The sequence below is a fragment of the Heloderma suspectum genome, chromosome 2 (assembly GCF_057233095.1).
Source record: "Heloderma suspectum isolate Gila_16-S chromosome 2, 16-S_ref, whole genome shotgun sequence".
NCBI classification, from domain to species: domain Eukaryota; kingdom Metazoa; phylum Chordata; class Lepidosauria; order Squamata; family Helodermatidae; genus Heloderma; species Heloderma suspectum.
The window spans coordinates 346,137,445-346,150,851 of NC_139459.1; the positions used below are offsets into that span (position 1 = coordinate 346,137,445).

At 44.6% G+C, this 13,407-nt stretch overlaps 1 protein-coding gene across 1 annotated transcript in view; it reads right to left on the minus strand.

Annotated features, from left to right (window-relative positions):
• Positions 1-968: 968 nt before the first annotated feature.
• The window catches only part of POU5F1 (POU class 5 homeobox 1), a 38,750-nt gene continuing 26,311 nt past the window's right edge, over positions 969-13,407 (minus strand). Inside the window, exons 2-5 of the mRNA XM_084830531.1 lie at positions 11,853-11,964; positions 9,646-9,776; positions 4,825-4,989; positions 969-1,259 (exon numbers count right to left, since the gene is read on the minus strand). Coding sequence (XP_084686657.1) covers positions 969-1,259; positions 4,825-4,989; positions 9,646-9,776; positions 11,853-11,964 — 699 coding nt within the window. The remainder of the gene's footprint in view (positions 1,260-4,824; positions 4,990-9,645; positions 9,777-11,852; positions 11,965-13,407) is intronic.

A 13,407-nucleotide genomic window follows, 5' to 3' on the forward strand; every position in this document is an offset into this window, starting at 1 on the left:
AAGGTAAGAGAAAAGGGACAAATACCATTCTAAACCAATGGAGGAAGGTGTTATTTTAAATATCCAGCATCATATATTTTAAGAAGCAATACGGATATTCTAGAGCAGGGTTGGCAAAAGAGAGATCTCCAGATGTTTGAGACTTCAACTCCTCAAAGCTGCTGCCAGCATGATCAATGATCAGGAGTGCTAGGAGTTGAAGTCTAAAACATCTGGAGAACTAGTTTGTGCCCACCCCTATTATAAAGCCCCAAATTTTGATTTTTCTGAGAAGGGAGGAGAAGACATTCATCCATAGATCCCTACCCCAGCCAGTAGGTCTCCAAAGACAACACACATTGGCTGCAGTTTCTCATCTCATCTGCCGACCACTGCTAAAGATTTCTAAGCCCAGCTGACTTCAACAGGAGGGTGTTACTTAAATGTGCTTAAACCAGATTATGCCCAGTCTCCTGAAGACTGTAGATTCTGTCATGCTTGGAGAGGGCAGAAGAAACATGTCTGGATTACAATTTCCTCTTAGCTTGCATACCTGCTACTGTAATGGAGAGCAGCAGGCTTTGGTGGCTCTAGGAAACTAAGGGCACAATCCTATGCATGTTTAGACAGAAAAAAATCCTACAACTCCCAGCAGGCATGCTGGGAGTTGTAGGACTTTTTTTCTGAATAAATATGCATGGGATTGTGCCCTAAAACATACTTTTAAAAAATGACAGTGGGATTTAGAAGCACCCTTGGGAATATAATAATAACTCAATTTTAAGAATCACGATTATAATCATGCCTAAAGGTCGAATACCACAAAGACCTGCATCCCTGATTTAAAGAACAAGAAGAGAGAGACAAGGTGACCCGCTCCCCTTCCTAAAGGTTACCCTGGTTAAAAAAGAAATTCAAGAAGCAGAAGGTGGCTGGAGGACATCCCCTTGATTAAAAATCGGGAGGGAGAGGCTTGTTTAGGGGGCTCTTCAGCTTGAATGCATTGGGTGGCCCATGACTGCAGAGCTGGATGTGGAAGGGACAAAGGCGTCCCCTTCATGAAACTGGGGGAGGTACAGGGTGGTGAATGCAGCCGTATTGTAGCCCTGGGGTGGAGGGGGGAGCTGGTGGTGGGCGGGACTGAGCCCAGGGGGCGGGGCTTGGAGTGGGCCATGAGGGAAGTGTGCTGGTAGAGCAGGGCCATCATATTCTTCCCGAGAGCCAGCTCCTAAGTTGCGCTTGCCCTTCTGGCGGCGATTGCAGAACCAGACACGGACAACCTACAAAGGGGGAGGGCAAACGGGGGCGGGGGAGGACAAAGACACACATATGTTATTGCCAAAGCAACTCTCGCCATCTACACACACGGATGTGTGCCAACACTCCATCGTAGGCCTTCTCGACATTTCTTATCTCCCCGGTCACCCCCAGAGAGGTCTGCAAGCCCTTTCTTCAGATGTTGCACCAACGGCAGGGGAGCAGAGGCACAAGCCTTCAAATCCCCGTATCTGGTGAGTGTCGCTGGGTGGCCTCGGGAAGCTGCACTCTCTCAGCCTCAGTTCCCATCTCTAAAATGGGAATAATTGGGGTTGGGGCTTGTCAGGCACTTTGCATGTTAAATTTGGGAGCTGCACATTATTTCACGGCTCACGTAAAAACATGACATTATAAAGAAATGAGAGAGCTGTGTGGCGTAGCAAAAAGGGGCCTGGCAGGCCAGGTCATCATCACCCTTCTGTCCCCAAGTGGTCCTGGGTGACTCACTTCTCTCCCAGCTTAACTAACCTCAGAATTCTGGTGACCATAAGATGAGACATCCCTGTATATGCCCGAGCTCCTTGGAACATACCTACATACCACACACAGAGATCGTCTTCTGATACTGGTATCTGAGCACTCCACCATGTGAGAGCAAGCAACAAGCACACCGCAGCATTAACCGAGATCTTAATAGAGTTCATTTGGAAACATCTCCTGCCCTAACCCAAATGCTGCATGTAGAGCTGATGGGGTCTAAATTAGTTGCAACTATCCAGAAATTATCTCAGGGGATCACTGAAAAAAACATCAACTCATAAGAACATAAGAAGAGCCCTGCTGAATCAGTCCAAAGGCCTGTCTAGGCCAGCATTCTGTTCACCGTGGCCAACAGTACTAGATGCCTCTGCAAAGCCCACAAGTCGGACATAAGTGCAACAGCACCCTCCCACTCATGTTCCCCAGCAGCTGACATACAGAGCGTATACTGCCTCTGAATCTGGAGGTAATATAAACCCATCATGAGTAATAGCCATTGATAGCCTTGTCCTCCATGTACTTGTCTCGTTCCATAGTTTAACTATGCACTTTGTAAAGAAATATCTTCCCTTGAATCTCCCACCAATCAGCTTCATGGGACGACCCCAGGTTCTAGTATTACAAGAGAGGGAGAAAAATGTCTCCCCATCCACTTTCTCCACACCATGCATAATTTTGTACACCTCGATCAGGTCACCCCTTACTTGCCTCTTGTCTAAGCTAAATTGTCCCAGACATTCTACCCTTTCCTCGTAAAGAAGTTACTCCAGTCCCTTGATCATTTTATTTGCCCTTTTCTGCAACTTTTCCAGCTCTACAATACCATTTTTTTAGATGCAATGACCAGTACTGCATACAGTATTCCAAGTTTGGTCACCCTGTAGATTTGTATGCAGGCAGTATGATATTGTCAGTTGTATTTTTAATTCCTTTTCTAATTATGCCCAACATGAAATTTGCCTTTTTCACAACAGCTGCACAATAGGTCAACATTTTCATCAAGCTATCCACCACAACCCCAAGATCGCTTTTTAAGTCAGTCACCACCAGCTCAGATCCCATCAGCATATATGTGAAGTTGGGATTTTTTGCCGTAACTTGTATAGCTTTACACTTGTTTACACTGAATGGCATTTGCCATTTTAACATCCATTCCCCCAGTTTGGAGAGATCATTTTGGAGCTCTTTGCTGCCCCTTTGTATTTTAACCACCCTAAATAATTACTGTCATCAGCAAACTTGGCCACCTCATTGCTCTGATCTAACTCCAGAGCATTTATAAACAAGTTAAAAAGCACCAGTCCCAATACAGATACTTGTGGGAGCCTGCTGTTTACATCCCTCCACTGGGGAGAATTTACCATTTATTCCTACTCTCTGCTTTCTGTTCTTTAACCAGTTATTGATCCATAAGAGGACCTCTCTTTTTGGAAGTCCAAGTAAACAGTGTCTACTGGGTCACCCCTATCCTCAGGGATGTCCTGAGACAATGAAACAGGCAAATTCAAAAAGGACTGAAAATTAAAAGCAGCAAGTAATAATAGTGACAGCATATAAAAGTCTATGATGCAGCCACATTTGGAATATTTTGTACACTTCTAGTATCCTCTTGGAGAAGAAAGAAGCAGAACTGGAAAAAGGTACAGAAAATGGACACTAAAATATAAATCAAGGAATTGGACCACCTTTCCTACAAGGAAAGGTTAAAGCATTTGTGGACTGTTAATTTAGGGACAAAAAATATGATTTAAAGGGGGACAGGATGGCAGTTTATACATTATGAAAGGCACAGAAAGGGTAGATAGGGGGATATTTCTACTAGTGCTGAGGTTCAACCCATGAAATCAATTGGCATTAGGTTCAAGAATCAGTTTGCTCAAGCCCCAACTACCGCATGGAGTTCATTCAAAGTGGTGATGGTGACAGCTTAGGTTAACCATCATAGCTAAATGGACCCTTCACATACAAGTGCATTTAGACATGTCTGAATATCAGATACTGAGGACAGTATCCTATCATAGAGGATAAGGCTACCAATGGCTACCAGTCAAGATAGCTATGGGCCACCTCCAGAACCAGATCAGCACATCTCTGAATACCAGTTGCTGGAAACCAACAGTGAAAAAAGACTATTTCCCTTCTGTCCTGCTTGTGGGCTTCCCATAGATGTCTGGTTGGCTGGACTAGAATGCTGGACTAGATGGACCCTTGGTCTGATCCAGCAGGGCTCTTCCTTTGTTCTTGTGACAAGCCATGAAGGAAGAGAGCAGGGGAAGTGGTTGCCTTCATGCCACCCTCGTGGGCCTTCAGAGGCACCTAGCTTAGTTGCTGTTGGAAACGGAACACTAGGGCCTTCAGTCTCATCCTGTGAGGGCTGGAACTTAGGCTCATACAGGCAAGATGCAACCATTTTAAGAGCCAGAAGCATTAATTCAGCCTTGTACACTTAAGAAGCTACAGACAATAAGTTAACAATAAGAACATAAGAGCAGCCATGTTGGATCAGACCTACCATCCATCTAGTCCAGCATTTTGTTCACACAGTGGCCAACCAGATGCCTGTGTAAAACCCATAAGCAGGACATGAGCACACCCTCCCACTCAGGTTCTCCAGCAACTGGTGTACATAGGCATACTGCCTCTGATACTGGGGATAGCATATAGCCACCACGACTAGTAGCCATTGATAGCCTTCTCCTCCATAAATTTGTCTAATCCTCTTTGAAAGCCATCCAAATTGGTGGCCATCACTACACCTTGTGGTAGCGAATTCCATAGTTGCAACTATGTGCTGCATGAAGAAGTCCTTCAATCTGCCGGCCATTTGCAATCCCATAGGGATAAAGGTATCCACAGCGTCCCAGTACTTTTTATCAATCTTAGCATGGAAAAGTGCCTCAAAGTGCTTTTCCCTTTGGTGCACTATGACAAGATTGCGCCCGTCGCATAAGGCATCAAGACTTTCTCCTTGCGAGGGCGAAGGCTTTGCTTCCAGGAGCAGCGAGGTGGCGGACACCGGGGGAGATGGCGCAAGAGGAGTTCACTCACATCCTTGTCCAGGCTAAGGTCCTCAGCAATCTGAGAGATCTCCTGCAGGTTGGGCTTGGGGCAGCGCTGAAAGTAAGTCTCGAGCGAGCCCCGCACGTTGTTCTCAATGCTGGTGCGCTTGCGTTTCCGGGCCTGGATCATGGCCGTCTCCATGGAGCAGAGTTGCTGCACAGAGGAGGAGAGCGGTGTTCGGTGACGCTGCTTGGAGACCCCAACCCACCGACCCCACCCCCATAAACAAGCCTTTCCAGCCTTTCACATTCATAGTGGCCACAAGGAGGCACTGGAAGCCTCAGTAACTGTCTTGTATCTTTCCGATGCTTCCATTCCTGAGGCCCTTCAAACAGCTCCAGGCTGTGCTCTCCTGCTCTGCTGTGGATCCAGCCAAGCAACATGACTACATCATGCTGATCTATACCCATTCTGACAGTCCATGGAGCCTCTTGTCTACCTCTGAAAGGTGTCACTAAAGCCTGTCCCTCCACTCTTCACCCACCTTTCCACCCAAGAAATCCCTACCTGAGAAACTGAAGTGATATGCATCCCTCTCTCTGCCTCCTTCAGACGCTCCACACTCCTCCTCCATGTCCCTCAAACACGGCTGGCCGCTCTACTCCGGTCCTCATCTAACCTCTCCACATGTCCCCTTGATCCTATTTCTTTGTGACTCCCAATTACCTTCCTTCCGTCACATCAACTGATTCAAAGTAGGCTTCAATCTCTCACATTCCCAAAAAACCCTTCCCCTTGTCACTCCTTAAATATTTCTTGATTGGACTGGATTTGTTCCCCGCCTTTCTACCAAGAAAATGGCACTCAAGGCAGCTGGAATACTGGCCGGTCTCGCTTCTTCCTTTTGCCTCCAACTCTCGGAGCTCTTCTTCATTTGCACCACCGTGATTTTCTCTCTTCCATCTCCATTCTTGAGCCAATCTGGCTTCCACCCTCACTCTGCTCAAACTCCACTCGCTAAGGTCACCATCTTCTCACCGCCAAATCCAGAGGTCTCTAATCTGTTCTCATCGTCTTTCACCTCTGCTACATCTGACCCAGTTGATCACTCTCTCCTGCTGGTCTCCCTCCATGCCTTAGGTGTCCACAGCGCCGTCTTTAGTCAATCCTCCTCCTATCTGCCAGAATGCTCGTCCAACATTTTTGTGGAGAGACGCTCCTCTTCTCCTCTCTCTCTGCTGGCGTCCCTCAAGGTTCTCTTCTTGGTCCCCTACTATTCCCTCTCATTGGGCAGTGTCTTCAAATCCCATATTTTAGTGCCACCCATATACTGATGACACCCAACTCTCTCTTCTCCTCCTCTATCCAGTTCCTGTACTTCTACCTACCCACCTGACATATGCACTTGGATGCCTCCATCACTGTCTCAACATGAGATTTACATTTTTACAAGTAGGACTTGTAACAAACTACTGCAATGTGGGGAGCTCCCATTCACTGTCCTGATCAGCCAGCCACAACAATCCATTCCATTCCTCCTCCCGCAACAGTCAATATTCCATGGTCACTTATTGGCTGTTGTGGGGGCGGGGATTTCCCCACTTGGCTCCCCACTCCCCACTAAAGTGTTTTTTTTTTTTTCTACTACTGCAAACCTTGGGCTCCCTGCTCAGGCCTCCTGTTATCTCCCCCTTTTGTGCATGGACAGTGCCCTTTTGGCTACAGAAGGAGCAGAACATGGAGAACTAAGATCACTGTTAGTACATATTATTTGTACGCTGCCTTTTATTTGATTTTAATCAATGGAAGGTGAGACATAAATGCCAAAAACAGACAGAGTTGGAAGGGGCCATTTAAGCCATCCAGTCCAACCCCCTGCCCAGTGCAGAAATCCAGTTTAAAGCATCGCTGACAGATGGCTGTCCAGTCTCTGCTTGAATACCCCCAGCGACGCAGAGCCCACCACCTCCCTAGGCAGTCAGTTCCATTGTCTGACTGCTCTGACAGTTAGGAAATTTTTCCTGATGTTAAAAGAAAATCCTTTACTTATTGATTGATTGCTGCTCCAGAAGCCTTTTTTGGGCTGAGATGCAGCATAAAAACACTTTAAATAAAAACATAAGGATCTGCCTTCCTGTAACTGAAGCCCAGTATTTCACATCCTATAGTCTGATGGGTGATAGACAACAGGTTGCAGCCATCTTTTATGTGACAACCTTTTAGGTACTTGAAAAGTGTTATCACATCCCACCCTCCATCTTCTCAAGGCTAAACATACCCAGGTCCATCAATCTTTCCTTGTAGGACTTTGTTTCTAGTCCCCTGTTCATCTTTGTTGCCCTCCTCTGAACTCATTCCAATTTATCTGAATCCTTCTTATAGTGTGGTGTCCAGAGATATATGGACTACTTATATTAACGTATATATTTGAAATTAAACTATTAATCCTTTCTCTCCCCCTCCGTGTGTGTGTGTGTGTTTTCCTTTTCCCTATAGGTAATGATTACTGTATATTGATATGTTTCATGATATGAATCCCCCGCTTTTGGGGGGCTTTTGTTTGTTTGTGGTTATTATCATTTGTGTTGGAAATAAAGGTGTGTTTTTTTAAACTGTGGTGTACACAACTGGACACAGTATTTGAGATGAGGTCTGATCAGCACAGAGCAGAGTGGAACTATTACTTCCCATGATTTTGAAACTTTACTTCTATTGATGCAACCTAAAATTGCATTTGCCTTTTTAGCAGCCACATCATACTGCTGACTCATATTCAGCTCATGATTGACTATAACTACAACATGTGCTATTGCCAACCCAGGTATCCTGCATCTTATACCTGTGAATTCCTTTTCTTTTTCCTAAATGAAGAACTTTGCACTTGTCTCTGTTAAACTGCATTATGTTATTTTCTGCCCAGTCTTCTAACCTATCCAAATCATTTTGAATTTTGTTTCTGTCTTCTAAGGTATTAGCTATCCCATCAAATTTTGAGTCATCCGCAAATCTGATAAGCATCCCCCCACCCTCTTCTTCCAAGTCATTAATTAAAATGTTGAAGAATACAGGGCCCAGAACTGAGCCCTGCAACACCCAACTTGATGTCTCCCTCCAGCTTTATGAAGAACCATTGATAAGCACTCTGTGAGGATGGTTCTCCAGCCAGCTGTGGATCCACCTAGTAGTAGTGACATCGAGCCCACACTTAACTAGCTTGCTAATCAGAATGTCATGGGGCACTTTGTCAGATGCCTTGAAGTCAAGATATGTTTTGCCAACAGCATTTCCATAATTGCTAAGGAAGCTACCCATTCAAAAATGACAGAAGATTAGTTGGGCAGGACTTGTTCTTGACAAATCTATGCTGGATTCTAGTGATCACTGCATTAGTGTCAAGGTGCCTACAGATACAGCACTTTATAATCTGCTCCCAGGTATTGATGTCAGACTGACTGGTCTACAATTCCTCCGATCTTCTTTTTTGCCCTTTCTGAAGATGGCCAAGTCCAAACCTATTTCCTCTCAAGTCTCCTCCTGTTTGGTCCCGCTCAGTGTCTCTTGACAATACTAGCATTCACCCTGCTGACCTTAGCTTCCTCCTCTCTCTCCTTTGCTCCACACATTCACCAAATTGTACCTCTTCTCCCTGGGCAGTATTGCAGAAGTCCCAGCTAACTTTCCTCTGTCCCTGCAACCTAAAAACCCTGGTCTGTGCTCTGCCCATCTTGACTGATGCAGCCTTCTTCTCTCTGACCTTCTATGCTCATAGCTCAGGCACCTCTATCCAAAACTGCACGGTCAAAATGGTCCACCTTGCTGTTCACTCTGAGCCCTCTTCAGATCCATTGCTGGCTTCCCATCCCTGTCTGGATCCAACATGGGCTCCTTGTCCTTACTGTTAAAGCTTTTCCACAGCCTGCCCCACCCTATCTTTCCGCCTCTGTTTTTCGTCCAACTCCATTCCATCACCTCTGCTTCTCCAGCTCTACCACTTTCACCTGACCAAAGGTTTCCTCATACTTTAAGTAACTCTACCCATTCCCATTTGCTGCCCTAGACAAATGGAACAGCCTTCCTACAAACGTGTACATGGTGCCACCTCCTTCCCACTCCTTCCTCGAAACATGGCCGTTGCCATATCATCCAAACCCACATTCCCAACTGTAACAAAGCTTTATGTCAGGAGTGCAGAACCTCAGGACTGGGAGTCAAAACCGGCCCACCTGGAATCCCAATCAAGCCATACCCCCTGGCCCCTGACCACCAATCATTGAAATGTCTCTCTTAAGGCTTAGTTACTGGCAGTGATCGCTCTAAGCTAAAATATGCTGGTGGTTTTTGTTATTTTGGGCTTGCTCGTTTTGCCTTTGGCCTGTCCACCACTGGAATGCAGCCCCCGAGAGCGTCTCGGAAATGGAATTTCACCCGTGGGCTGAAGGAGGTTCAACACCCTGTGTCAAGTAGATGTAAACAGTATTTGCACAGATTGCCCCTGACCTTCCCTAATTTTTGCCTCCCTCTGACATTTTCCCCACTATCTTTTGGCTGCAGTTTCTGTCAGTGTTGTTTTTATGATGCTTTTAAGCTGCACACCACACCAAGAGTCCCCATTACTGAAGGGTGGTTAATACACTGAATAAAAGGATAAATAAAAATATATATATATTTTAGATAGGAACCTCCTTGGGGCAGAGACCTGTCTCTTGTTGCCTAGGCAATTCTGTAAGGCACCATGTACACTGCTGGCACTGTCTCATTAATAATTCTATTAATAATTCTATTATTAATGATAATTATTTAGCAGCCCAAAAGAAGACTTCTCTCCAGTCTCAGGGACATGCTATCCATCCCCATTCTGGGAAAGCTCACCTCCTGCAAGTTCTCATTGCTGTCTGCCTCTTCTAGCCAGCGCTGGAGGAGCGGCTTCAGTTTGCACATGTTCTTGAAGCTGAGCTGCAAGGCTTCGAAGCGGCAGATCGTGGTCTGGCTGAACATCTTCCCTGTATGAAGGGGGGAAAGGGAGGAAGGAATTAGGTCAGGATTTAAGGACAAGAAATCTGATGGGGTAGAAACAGAAAGTGGGCAAAATTAACACCACAATCCTTTGAATGTCTACTCAGAAGTCAGTCCCACTAAGGTCAATGGGGCTTACTCCCAGGTTAACATGTATAGGATTTCAGCCTTAGTAGCTCAACTTAAAAATAATAATATTACATAACCCCTACTCGCATCCAATGCTTACCCTTATTTTGTTATTACTGGCACTATTAAATACCAATGCAAATAATTTTAGAGTTGGAAGCGTCACTGAAATCCAAAAGGCTTCCAATTTTGTTCCAACCAAAAAAGACAAGAAATAAGACTAGAATCTGTACTTCACTTTATCTCCTCTGCCTTACACCAACAAGAGCAAAATGTAAATTAAGCTTTTAGTCCACAGAGACCCTTGATAGGTGCATAGCCCCTGAAGGCCTATGGTTCTCAATGCAAATTAGAGTTACAGCACTGATTAATTGACAAGATCAATCAATCAAAATATCTGAGTAACCAAATGAGTGCCCAGATAAATCCGTCAGAAAATATCTTTGTATTAAAAACACTTTTAGAAGCTGCAGGCAGGCAGCAAGCACCATCTTAACAGAAGCATTGACCTATTCTCTCACACATCAGAGGAAATGCCTTCTAAGATAAAGCCTAGTCAACCTCTAAAGAATGCTTCTTACTTCGGAACAGTTGCTTTTCCTCATGTGTAAGATTTAATCAATAAAGCAACCCAACAACCAAGACTCATCCAATTAAATCAACTAAGTTTCATTTAACTGGTTGACAGGCTAAACATGCAACACTTTGCACTTTGGGAGAGTTTGCAACAATGCACATGAGTGTTATCTTGTTGTAACCTTACTCCTCCTGCAGCAGGTGGGGAGACCAGGACACAGAGAGTTGAGGCTTGCCCAAGACCAGCTAAAGAGATCAGAAAGATGAAAGATACAAACTGATTTTCTCAACCCAGCCTTCCCTGACCTGGCGCTCTGCAGATGTATTGGACTACAATTCCCATCATGCTGGGTGGGGTTGATGAGAGTTGTAGTCCATCACAACATGGAGGGCACCAGATGGAGGAAAGCTGTCTTAGCCATTACACAGCAGGGTTTTCCACCCCCAAATGCTTCTTAGAATTGAAACAGTACAATGCAAAATTCGGTTAGATCGTCAAAGCCAAATAAAATACGTTGGATTTCAGAGGAAAAACTGTTTTTAAAAATTCAGTTTTAAGGACTACAGAAAAAACATCTTTTGTTTTGTTTACACAGATTTTTTTGCAAACTTCATTTCTGTTTAAGAAAGTCTTAGGAGGCAAGGGTGAAATAGTTCCATACTGGAGCTGTTAATGTTAGTAAGGAACATTTTCTGCATAACTTTATCTTGGCTCTTCTGTGCACTATATTTCTTATTGTTTAAAGAACCTTTAATTATTGTAGGCCAATCTGAGCTTTTCCTTTCATGGTACAAAATAATACGTAATGCCCCTTAAAATTTATAGGACATTAAGCTTGCCAAACCTGATGGTTTACCACTGCTTTTCTGAAAACCCCATATCTGCTGCAGAAGGATTAAAGAAGGGGTGGGGGGAAATGAACATTCAAGGCTTTTGTGAACCAATTCAGTGTAGGGCAATTTACTGCTGAACACCTCAGCCATCCAACCCCAAAACAGCTTCCAATTCTGTTCCCACAAGAAAGAAAAAAGGAAAGCGCATGGCCACAAACTGACAAAGAAAGAGTAGGATCCTGTACTCCCCTATATAAACAAGAGCACAAAATTAAGTATTCAGCCCACAGAAAGACTTGAGGATAGCCCATGATGCAAGGCCTAGGTTCTTTTCCACCCACCTGAGGAAAGAAAAAAACACACCTCCATGCCTCTCTTCAATATTCCCCACCACCACCTGTTTGGGGCAGGGGGAGGATATTCCACACTGGTTTTGGAGGAGAAGAGGTCACTTGTTGTGGAGTATCAAGCCGCTCCCAGACTCCCCAACTCAACACCCTCTAGCTCCCTTTTGTGGTACCCACCATACAGCATACCCAGGGCCAGTCCCACATCTGCCTGAGTAAAGCCCAACGTGATCCTTTTGTGCTTCAGCTCCTTGGCAAACTGTTCCAGTTCCTCCGTAGTAATGGTCTCCTAAGGGAAAGCAGGGAAAAAGATGGCCTTATAGAAAAAAATAATAATCCTGGTTTCTCTGTAGGAAAACACATCAATAAAAAACCCATCACACATTTCTTTCCCAGAGACCCAGATTATTATATATAGCTCTCTCCCCAGGATGGATATACCTATATCCTAGGCATCCATACCCCAAAGCCTAAGCCATTATTCTTTCCTTCCCACCCACCATTCACAATCTCCTTCTAGGGTTGCCAACCAACATTCTGCTGGTCTGACCAGTGAAACAATGTTCCATCAGGTAACCAGTAAAAGCCAGAAAGCACCAGACTCTGACCAGCTCAGCTAGATCAGCAAGAGGCTTCTCATGGGCCCTACTCAAGGGCCAGCATTTTGCAAATTAGAAGTCATACTCCTTGCAAATTAGAAGTCAGCCACCCAAACAGCCTAGGATCCCTGGCTCTTGGTCCCAACGACTTCAATTTCCATTATGCTTCTCAGTCACAACAGTACTGGAACCCATGCCCCAAGGGATGCGTTCCTTGGCAGCTGGGCCGGCTTCCCACAGGTACAGATTGTTGTAATGGTAGAACAGTTCTTTCTAAAAGGACCTTGCCCCCTTGCCAAGAAGTATTGGAGTAAAATAAGGAAACTTATGGAAGGAAGCTTTGGATATCCAATAAAGCCTAGATCCATTAGTATTTGTATTAACACTCACAAAAGATATAGAGAACATTTAAAATTGGCAAGTTATACAGTAGCAGCTGCACACCTATTGTGTGTGAAATATTGGATGCAAGCAAAAGAACCAAAGCTAGATGAACAGATTATTCAAATGTGGGTGCATGCGGTCATAGCAAAATGGACACGTTATAGAAGACTCAGACAGAAAAGACAGAAAGTAGATTCATTTATGAAGTGCAAACCAAACATACAATTTTGCAATCAGAATTCTTTCTTTCCAAGTTTGTATCTCTGTTTTAAATCAATATAAAGGACAATTTCTTTGAGAGTTACTATAGAACTTTTAAGCCAGAAAAATGTGAGAGTCCCCAGTGTTTTTTACCTTTGGAACTGTGACTTTTTCCTCCGTTAAACCATTAAAAGTAAAGAGTGTGTGTGTGTGTTTGTATTCTTAATAATTAAGTTTTAAACAGACAAATTAAAAGGTCTGACACAGTAGTCACACTAGCTGGGGATGTGGAGTCCACCACATCTGGAGGGTGTCACGCTGGGGAAGGCTGCAGTAGAGGAACAAAGAAAGATGATTGAAGAGTGTGATTAGTCATCTAAGACAGTGGTTTTCAAAACTATCTACTGTCTGGGAACCCCTTTCCACACTGTCTGCAGAGCACCACCTGAATGTGACAGAAAGTTCTGGGGAGTGTTCTCAGGCATGCGTCCCACTTATGAAAGGCATCCACTTGTCTCCCCCATGTGAACACAGCATGATCCATGCAA